The sequence below is a fragment of the Oncorhynchus keta genome, chromosome 34, assembly GCF_023373465.1.
Source record: "Oncorhynchus keta strain PuntledgeMale-10-30-2019 chromosome 34, Oket_V2, whole genome shotgun sequence".
NCBI classification, from domain to species: Eukaryota; Metazoa; Chordata; class Actinopteri; order Salmoniformes; family Salmonidae; genus Oncorhynchus; species Oncorhynchus keta.
This window is the reverse complement of record NC_068454.1, coordinates 72240138-72250892: the sequence shown is the minus strand read 5'-3', so window position 1 is coordinate 72250892 and position 10755 is coordinate 72240138. Positions and strand designations below refer to the sequence as shown.

Here is a 10755-nt window from a genome sequence, read left to right as displayed (position 1 = left end):
ACACGGCGTCATCCGCCAGCTCTGCCGAGTCGATCATCAAGCTGTGCTCACCTGATAGCGGGTCTCCCATTAAGGAGTAGCGTGTCCACCCTGCATTAAGCCAACACAAGGAATACAGAGAGTCAGAGAATGGGAAAGAAAACAAGAAAACAAACCCAACAATCAACAGCAGAACAACAAACCCAAACCGGAATGAAAAGACTGCAAAATGAGCAGACTCACGCCACAAACAAACGCCAAGGGCCTTTAAGACATAAATGGAAATGGTGCTGCACCACCCCCGGTTAAGCACTGAGCCGTTCAGTTGCCTGAGCAGCGTGGGACTGGCTAGGGGAAGGCCACAGCTACATGTGAGACTGGGGCGTGAGGCGACTGACTGTCCTTTAAAGCACAGACAAAATCAAGATGTAGTGTCTAAGGTCAACCCCGAGCCTCATCCACCTTCCCACTAGTCCAGAACACAGCTGAATGTCAGCGCGTGACACCAGCCAATTGATTATCCACCTTGGTACAAAAGCCTCAAAATGCTAAACAACAAATTAAATGCTCTGTGTCTGTTTGTGGTAGAGAGGCTGTCTGCAGTATATTTGTTTCTCTCCACCTCCATTAATTTGAGTAGACAGACAGACAGAGAGCCAAGGCTTCCTAATGAGACCATGAATTGATCAGGGGGGAGAGAGAGAAGTAGGAGAGCTAGAGTGTGACAGAGAGAAAGACAAAGAGAAAGAGAGAGATGGGGGAGACAGAGAGAGGGAGGGTGGAGAGAGAGAGAGGGAGAGAGAGGGGGGAGAGGGAGACAGAGAGAGACAGAGAGAGAGGGGGAAGACAGAGCGAGAGAGATGGGGGGGGACAGAGAGAGAGGGGGAAGACAGAGCGAGAGAGAGAGAGAGAGAGAGAGAGAGAGAGAGAGAGAGAGAGAGAGAGAGAGAGAGAGAGAGGGAGGGACAGAGAGAGAGTGGGAAGACAGAGAGCGAGACACACAGAGAGATGTTGGTCAGATCAGATGCATACCTGGCAGATCTCTTTCTCCACCCAGCGCCAGGCCGTCTTTGGTCCACTGCACCATTCCTCTGTACCCCACGATGACACAGGGCAGAGTCACCGATTGACCAGACACCACTACCTGGTCTTGGGGCTGCTGGGAAAAGTAGGCTGCTCGGGTAGCTGTTGGAAGAAGAGGGAGGTTTGATGAGTAACATGTAATGATATAATCTAATAGAGATGCTTGAGCCAAATGCATGGCCATATTTAGCCACGCCCCGTAATGGACTGGCCTGTTCATTCTGTTGTTTACATGTTGCCATGATGTTACATGGGGTGGATGGAGGAGGCTGAAAATATGTATTTTCTCATTAAAATGGTGGCTGAGCTGAGCAGGAAGAGTCAGCTGCCTCATGACTTATTTAACTCTTTCCCCAGACCATATGGCAGCCATCGCACGGTGACACGAAACAAGCACACTGCGAAGGAGAGAAATCTGCCACTCTTTGGGGGAGCTTTTTGTTCAAATGGATGTTATACAATCAAAACTCCATTAAGTGTCCCGGGAGAAGCATCCGTCTGAGCCTGCTCAACGTCAACCAAGACACCTGCCTCTGTCTATTCCATTGCTGTGTTTAAGGATGGGACACACACACACACGGAACACACACACACACATGTAACACACAAACATACACAAACACACACACACACACGTACTGAAAGCTGTTGGCTTGCCTTCACTCACACTCACTGGAATCCACACCCACACTCGCAACACACACACTTGCATCGCAACCCACACCTGCGCACACACACACACACACACACACACACACACACACACACACACACACACACACACACACACACACACACACACACACACACACACACACACACACACACACACACACACACACATAAAGTTTGAATACGACTCCTTGTTTCCCACTGTTTGTGCCACGATGCTGGAGATTGAGTATTACAAACCCAACTGGCAGGGGAAGTAGATGGCTCCCCTCCAGAGGTAGAGCTAAACCATTGGGGGAGATATGAAGAGAGGAGAGGGCTGAGAGAGAACAGAGTTGGTTGGCTAAGTAGAGAAGAGAAGAGAAAGAGAGGGCTTTATCTTTCCTTTAAAAGAAAGAACCTTCCTTCATTTTTTTAATTTTCTCTCTCTCTCTCTCTCTCTCTCTCTCTCTCTCTCTCTCTCTCTCTCTCTCACCCCACCCCCACCCCTCTTTCAATAGGAGAATGGGGGCCAGGGGGAAGATAAAGAGGGCTCTATTCAGTCAGTGCTAAGCCCCTCTCCAATGGTTCTCTGGGTGGGAGTGCTTAAACAGACAGGCTGGGGGGGGGGACGACTCTCCTGGGGAAAGAAAAGCTGGTGAAAGGAGGGCAACATACGGCGGCCAGAGACGCGCTATTGTCCTCTTGTCCCTCTCGTTTAATAGGCCTCTTCATTTCCAATCAATCCTGCTAAATGCAAGTTTAATAGCTTTTCAATAGCAGATATTGCCCCCCGAGGGAAGCTAGGAATTTCTCTCTCCTTCTCAACCCGCTCACCCCTCTCCTCTCTCTCACTCCATCATGCTCTCTAGCTTTTCTTTCTTTTCAAAAGGGGGCTACCGAGGTTGGTTGGCGGTGTTTGTTCCCTACTCAATTATCCACTTCATCTAGGGCTGGACCAGGACCACTGACTGAACCCTGTTCTTCTCTTCCTCCCCCACTTCCCTTAACCTCCCTCCCTCCAGTATAATCAGACCTGCCAAACAGTTAGTCCATCAGGAACGTGAGTTCTCCATGGCTCAAGCCTTGCAGCTTGCAGCTCTCCTAACACCTACTGCTTTCCCACGTCTGCCCAAGCACTCTCCTCCTTTCTTCTCCTTTTAGGATGAGAAAGATGGAGAAATGGAAATAAAAATGGGAAGAAATGGAGAGAATCATGTATAATAGCAGTGAATATCACCAGGAAAGTCCACTAACCCCAATTCCCTTAATATTGCTAATGTGTTTAAATAAGCATATCAATCTGTGTGTGTATGGGCATGCAGGTGTATTGTTGTGTGTATATGTGTCTGTGTCATAGACTGCAGATCAAAGGAGTCCAATTTGAGTGTCAATGAGTAGTGAAATGTTTTCATGCTCAGGCTATTAAGCATTTGGTGAAGGCTGGCATTTTCTAGTCATGCCTTTAAAACTGCTGCTTTTATAGACTGTCTGTCCCTAATGTTCCGCTTTTATGAGCTATATCGAGCATTTTCATAGGCCGCTCCGCTGGATGGCGCGTTGGGGATTTTCCTCTTTATGCTTGCTGCAGTATAAACATTGATTGCAATTAAGTATCTTGCCCACAGTACCTAAATGTTTACAATGGGCCATCCTTTATCACACTGGCAGGTTGTTAGAAATGGATTACATCTGTTACCTCTGTTACTCTCTCTCTGTCTGTCTGTCTCTCTCTCTGTCTCTCTTGGTCTCTCTCTCTCTCTCTCTCTTTCTGTCTCTCTTGGTCTCTCTCTCTCTTTCTGTCTCTCTCTCGGTCTCTCTCTCTCTCTGTCTCTCTGTCTCTCTCTCTCTCTGTCTCGTTCTCTCTGTTTCTCTTTCTCTCTGTGTCTCTCTTTCTCTCTGTGTCTCTCTTTCCCTCTCTGTCTCTCTGTCTCTCTTTCTCTCTCTCTGTCTGTCTCTCTCTTTCTGTCTCTCTCTTTCTGTCTCTGTTTCTCTCTGTCTCTCTCTCTCTGTCTCTCAGTCTCTCTCTTTCTCTCTCTCTCTCTGTCTCTGTCTCTCTCTTGCTTTCTTTCTTTCTCTCACATTTTCTCTCTTTTTCTCTCCCTTTCTCTTTCCTTCTTTCTCTCTCTCTCACACGTTCACTCTCTCTCTCTCTCTCTTCTCTCACACACACACATATGGGTATATTTTTATATATAGCCTGACAACATACAAAGTGATATATAAAGTGAAAAACAAAAAAATTAACAGTAAACATTACACCATGGAACATTCATTGCATTCCAAATTCCTTATTGAGAATGCTCAACAAAACATCTCCGCAGGCTAATGAGTCATAAATTGCATATTCCTTTAATTCCTCCTTGCTGAATTAGCCAAATCTTGCTTGACGGTGTATTAGCAGCTTAATTACATGAATACATTTCTGACAGGGGAGAGAGGGGAAATATGTAAATGGTCATAGGGCAGGAGGTTAGAGAGGGGCCAGTTTCCACCTCATTTTGTGTGAAGTGGTCTTCTCTTGAGCCATGTTGCTGTCTACCATCTCAATAGCAAGGCTATGCTCACTGAGTCTGTACATAGTCAAAGCTTTCCTTAATTTTGGGTCAGTCACAGTGGTCAGGTATTCTGCCGCTGTGTACTCTGTGTACCATCTCTCTCCTCACACACACACACACATTATTGAGGAGGTGTTGGTAATGATTGCTTGGTACTTTTCAAAAACAGGTAACACCTCTGACCTGTGTGTGTGTGTGTGTGTGTGTGTGTGTGTGTGTGTGTGTGTGTGTGTGTGTGTGTGTGTGTGTGTGTGTGTGTGTGTGTGTGTGTGTGTGTGTGTGTGTGTGTGTGTGTGTGTGTGTGTGTGTGTGTGTGTGTGTGTGCGTGTCCATCTCTCCAGTAACAAGGTCAAAACACACTTGGCCTGTTACATTTGAATCCCGATTTATTTAAACGGAATATAATTTCACGGCGGTGGATGCACAGGGGAGGTTAGTGTGTGTATGTGTGTCAGTGTGTGCCTGTGTGTATTTGTTGCAGCATAAATAGGGCAAGCAAATTGTATGTGATTGGAGGGCACATTTAGCAGTTACTTTGACATAGTGACTTTGCGTTCTCCGTCACACGGTCAGAGTTAAGTCCAGAACAGCAGGGCTGACATGGAGCATAACATATTAAAGAGCTTTGCAGTCCCCTGGCACCAGCCTTCCTCTCTCTCTGTGCCATCTGAATGGATAGGGAGGGAGGGAGGCACACTGCTGCTGATGGGGACAGGATGGACAGATGTCTCCAATGATCCGCTACTGGGCATCTGCACTGGGGACTAACATGGCCTTGATGGAATTATGGGGAAGTGTGTCTGTGTGGCACTTTGTGTGTGTGTGTGTGTCCTGTTCTTTTCTCAGTGCAGTCCAATAAGTAGTGGATGTGACCTTTGGGTGCACTGGGGCTAACTACTGAAAACAGCAAATCACTATAATCATAATCTTTCATGCCAACTTAGCGGCCTGGCTGAAACAAGCTTGGAAGCCCTAAACCCCAAAAAAGGGATCTCACACCACACACAACCACACACACAGACACTTGATGTATATTTATCACTTTAAGTGTCCTTGTCATGCTAGTGTAGGTTCCATGGACAACCAGGGAGACTCAACAGCCTACTTCAGCTACACAGGCTGCCCTTGGTTATACAGACACTTACAGTGTGTGTGTGTGTGTGTGTGTGTGTGTGTGTGTGTGTGTGTGTGTGTGTGTGTGTGTGTGTGTGTGTGTGTGTGTGTGTGTGTGTGTGTGTGTGTGTGTGTGTGTGTGTGTGTGTGTGTGTGTGTGTGTGTGTGTGTGTGTGTGTGTGTGTGTGTGGAGACTCAGGCTAAGAGGTTCTGAGCTCAGTAGAGGAGGGAACAGTTTCTATTTCAGGATAATCTTGAGTGTCCTCTCTTCCCATCCACTGAAGTCCGGCTCTAGAGAGCACCGCCCCGATCTAACAGGCTCTATAAACATGAGCACTCTCAACTTGACTGGGCAATCTCCCAGTGGCAGTACCAGTGTTCTATGTCTCAGGGGTGTTGGTGTGGATATTCCACAGTACCAGTGTTCTATGTGTCAGTGGTGTTGGTGTGGATATTCCACAGTAGCAGTGTTCTATGTGTCAGTGGTGTTGGTGTGGATATTCCACAGTAGCAGTGTTCTATGTCTCAGGGGTGTTGGTGTAGATATTCAACAGTACCAGTGTTCTATGTGTCAGTGGTGTTGGTGTGGATATTCCACAGTAGCAGTGTTCTATGTCTCAGGGGTGTTGGTGTAGATATTCCACAGTACCAGTGTTCTATGTCTCAGGGGTGTTGGTGTAGATATTCCACAGTACCAGTGTTCTATGTCTCAGGGGTGTTGATGTGGATATTCCACAGTAGCAGTGTTCTATGTCTCAGGGGTGTTGGTGTAGATATTCCACAGTAGCAGTGTTCTATGTCTCAGAGGTGTTGGTGTAGATATTCCACAGTAGCAGTGTTCTATGTCTCAGGGGTGTTGGTGTAGATATTCCACAGTGGCAGTGTTCTATGTCTCAGGGGTGTTGGTGTGGATATTCCACAGTACCAGTGTTCTATGTCTCAGGGGTGTTGGTGTGGATATTCCACAGTGGCAGTGTTCTATGTCTCAGGGGTGTTGGTGTAGATATTCCACAGTAGCAGTGTTCTATGTCTCAGGGGTGTTGGTGTAGATATTCCACAGTGGCAGTGTTCTATGTCTCAGGGGTGTTGGTGTGGATATTCCACAGTACCAGTGTTCTATGTCTCAGGGGTGTTGGTGTGGATATTCCACAGTGGCAGTGTTCTATGTCTCAGAGGTGTTGGTGTGGATATTCCACAGTAGTAGTGTTCTATGTCTCAGTGGTGTTGGTGTGGATATTCCACAGTGGCAGTGTTCTATGTCTCAGGGGTGTTGGTGTGGATATTCCACAGTGGCAGTGTTCTATGTGTCAGTGGTGTTGGTGTGGATATTCCACAGTGGCAGTGTTCTATGTGTCAGTGGTGGTGGTGTAGATATTCCACAGTAGTAGTGTTCTATGTCTCAGTGGTGTTGGTGTGGATATTCCACAGTGGCAGTGTTCTATGTCTCAGGGGTGTTGGTGTGGATATTCCACAGTGGCAGTGTACTATGTCTCAGGGTTGTTGGTGTAGATATTCCACAGTAGTAGTGTTCTATGTCTCAGGGGTGTTGGTGTGGATATTCCACAGTAGTAGTGTTCTATGTGTCAGTGGTGTTGGTGTGGATATTCCACAGTGGCAGTGTTCTATGTCTCAGTGGTGTTGGTGTAGATAATCCACAGTAGTAGTGTTCTATGTGTCAGTGGTGTTGGTGTGGATATTCCACAGTGGCAGTGTTCTATGTGTCAGTGGTGTTGGTGTAGATATTCCACAGTAGTAGTGTTCTATGTGTCAGTGGTGTTGGTGTGGATATTCCACAGTGGCAGTGTTCTATGTGTCAGTGGTGTTGGTGTGGATATTCCACAGTGGCAGTGTTCTATGTGGCAGTGGTGTTGGTGTGGATATTCCACAGTGGCAGTGTTCTATGTGTCAGTGGTGTTGGTGTAGATATTCCACAGTGGCAGTGTTCTATGTGTCAGTGGTGGTGGTGTGGATATTCCACAGTGGCAGTGTTCTATGTGTCAGTGGTGTTGGTGTGGATATTCCACAGTGGCAGTGTTCTATGTGTCAGTGGTGTTGGTGTGGATATTCCACAGTGGCAGTGTTCTATGTGTCAGTGGTGTTGGTGTGGATATTCCACAGTGGCAGTGTTCTATGTGTCAGTGGTGTTGGTGTGGATATTCCACAGTGGCAGTGTTCTATGTGTCAGTGGTGTTGGTGTGGATATTCCACAGTGGCAGTGTTCTATGTGTCAGTGGTGTTGGTGTGGATAATCCACAGTAGTAGTGTTCTATGTCTCAGTGGTGTTGGTGTGGATATTCCACAGTGGCAGTGTTCTATGTGTCAGTGGTGTTGGTGTGGATATTCCACAGTGGCAGTGTTCTATGTGTCAGTGGTGTTGGTGTGGATATTCCACAGTGGCAGTGTTCTATGTGTCAGTGGTGTTGGTGTGGATATTCCACAGTAGTAGTGTTCTATGTGTCAGTGGTGTTGGTGTGGATAATCCACAGTAGTAGTGTTCTATGTGTCAGTGGTGTTGGTGTGGATATTCCACAGTGGCAGTGTTCTATGTGTCAGTGGTGTTGGTGTAGATAATCCACAGTAGTAGTGTTCTATGTGTCAGTGGTGTTGGTGTAGATAATCCACAGTAGTAGTGTTCTATGTGTCAGTGGTGTTGGTGTAGATAATCCACAGTAGTAGTGTTCTATGTGTCAGTGGTGTTGGTGTAGATAATCCACAGTAGTAGTGTTCTATGTGTCAGTGGTGTTGGTGTAGATATTCCACAGTAGTAGTGTTCTATGTGTCAGTGGTGTTGGTGTGGATATTCCACAGTAGCAGTGTTCTATGTGTCAGTGGTGTTGGTGTGGATATTCCACAGTAAAAGAGAGAATAAGAGGGGGAGGAAACACAAGCAGGAAAAAAAGAACACAAAACAACTTTCAAAAAAATGTCACGCTCAGAATAAACAAGCCCTCTCCCCAAATACCATCTATTGTACTGTGTCTAGATAAGGCCTCTATATCGGGCTGCAAATGCAAGCTCCATTTCTCTGTACTGAATGGTTATCCTTTTGTTTTGACTCAGGATCTTTTGTCTTCCTCTCATTGTCTCTCGCTGCATGTGTTTGTGTGTGTATATGTGTGTATATGCGTGTGTATGTGTGTGTGTGAAAGTGTAAATATCCCACTGTGTGTGTGAGCGTGTGTAGAACGACAGCACATAATTCTTAGGCAGCTGAGCTGAAGAATTTGTTACAACGGGCATCACTGCTCCCTACCGTCAACAGGTCTGACTGGGCCAGGCTGTAATCTCATTACCATGTCTCCTACAGGAGTTGTGCGGACTTGGAGGGAAGCGAACAGAGGATACCACCCACCACCCAAACACCACCATAGTCTCTTGTCTCCAGACACAGACACAGGCTGAATCTGTGACCGCCTGCATCTGCTTCTCTGTTCTTCAGACATGGTCCTGGCTGAAGCATTCCTGTGTTTGTCTCTCTCCCTTTATCTGGCCTTGTCTCTAATGCCTTATCTCCTCCCCACCTCGCATTCCAGACGCACTTTTCTTACCTCTCTACCCATAACCCCCCTTTTCTCCCCTTTGTGCATTTTTGTCGTCTAAATTGCGGTCTAACAGCTTTTTAAGAGCTGTTTTGCTGGAGTTGAATCCTCCTAGACTCCCCTTTCAGCCTTTCTTCCATTGTGAAGATTCTTGGCTCAGACCGGGACCTCTTTTATACGGAGAAGATCAGCCCATCCATCCACACACCTGCCCCCCTCCCCTCACCACCCAACACCCTCCATACCCACCATTCTCTTCTACCATCCCTCTGTCCCTCCACACGTCAGCCTTTCCGCCAGATTCCCCCATCCCACCTTCCTCTGTGTATCTCTCACACTATACAGTCAGTCAGCCATGATCCCTGAAATCAGTGCCTTGCAAGCCCCTTTTAAGAATTATATATGGTGTTAGTAATTATTGATTTGTCTTTTCTTTAGCTCTTTCTGACACAGCGCCTTCTCCTCTCCACACTCCCCCGTCAGCATCGTCACACAGCCTCCCTGTCCCCCTCTCTCTCTCTTCTCTTTCTCTCTCTCTCATTCACACACTCTCTAATTCTCTCTCTCCCTTTCCCTTTCTCTCCCTCTTTTTCTCCATCCCAAGCGTGAAAATCGCAAGTTGTTTGTGTCAGCTTGTCAACACACTGTGCTGGAAGAACCAGGACAGCAGGAGGCAACAACAAGAAAAGACACACTGCAGTGAAAACCTGAGGTACTGTACGGTTGTAAAGAAAAATAACCATAAAAGTGGTCTCCTGTCAGGTCTCAATTGTAAAGGGCCGGGGCTTTAAGAGGTGATTGATGGAATGCTGTAATCAGTCCGTCACATGTGCTGTCACCCTGCCTGACGTTTATTTCCACGCTGCTCCCATCAGGGCGAGGCGGACTGTGAGGGAGGCGGGCCAAGGAGGAGCTGATCACATGGGCAAGCAGCGGCTGTGTCTCCCTGGGCACCTGCCACCACAGACACAGTGGATGGAGTGATAGAGGGGTGGAGCGGAAAGGAGGAGAGGTCCGAGTAGTGCTGAAGGGATAAATACTGTGTGTGTGCAATGTCTGTGTCTGTGGATTGTGAAGAGTGTGTGTGTGTAGAGTGTGTGTGTGTGTGTAGATAGAGAGAGAGAGAGAGAGAGAGAGAGAGAGAGAGAGAGAGAGAGAGAGAGAGAGAGAGAGAGTGTGTGTGTGTGTGTGTGTGTGTGGAGTGTGTGTCAGAGACATTGGCACAGACACTTCCTGTGCTCTCTCTGGTGTCTCTAGTGAGCAGGAGAAGTTCTCTGAGTGTCATTATACCACAGTTGCCATTCCATTCACTGCTCCACTCCAGTGCCTAAGAGCTGACACTATACAGGGGGTGGCGAGCTGACTGGCTGGCTCGAAGACTGGAAATGAAAAGCCATGAAAAATAAAGAGGAGGGCAAAGGAGGGGGTTGGCGGTATAAAATTGTCTGTACACATCAGCCAACAGTCTTGACAAGATGTTGATTGAGCCAGTCTTGTCATTTGGTTCCCTCTTGCCCCCTGGTGTTTTCAGTACAAGACAGCTGCTGGCTGAATCAGTGTGTCATACTCACTCCCAGTCCGCCCCCTCGATCTCTCTCTCTCTCTCCTCTGTCTCTCCCTCTCTCTTCTCCCTCCTTCTCTCTAGTACTGCTTGGAAGGGCTTTCAGTATAATTTACTGTGCTTTTAAATCCTTAACTTCTTGTGCCGTTTGCAAAAGCCTGGGTTTAGTGTGCACACAACAGCTGACATGCTGGATAAAATGGCACTAGTGCTCAACATGTGATGGGAAGCCGAGCTGCTCAAAAATGGTAAGCAAAAAAACAAATAAAAC

General features: G+C 47.2%; 1 protein-coding gene across 12 annotated transcripts in view; it reads right to left on the bottom strand.

Moving 5' to 3' along the window:
* The window catches only part of LOC118367646 (kin of IRRE-like protein 3), a 50145-nt gene that overhangs the window by 14586 nt on the left and 24804 nt on the right, over nucleotides 1-10755 (bottom strand). For all 12 annotated transcript variants that reach the window (XM_052494649.1, XM_052494650.1, XM_052494652.1 and 9 more), the window contains exons 2-3: nucleotides 1012-1164; nucleotides 1-90 (exon numbers count right to left, since the gene is read on the bottom strand). The exon at nucleotides 1-90 is cut by the window's left edge and continues 60 nt beyond it. In XM_052494649.1, coding sequence (XP_052350609.1) covers nucleotides 1-90; nucleotides 1012-1164 — 243 coding nt within the window. The remainder of the gene's footprint in view (nucleotides 91-1011; nucleotides 1165-10755) is intronic.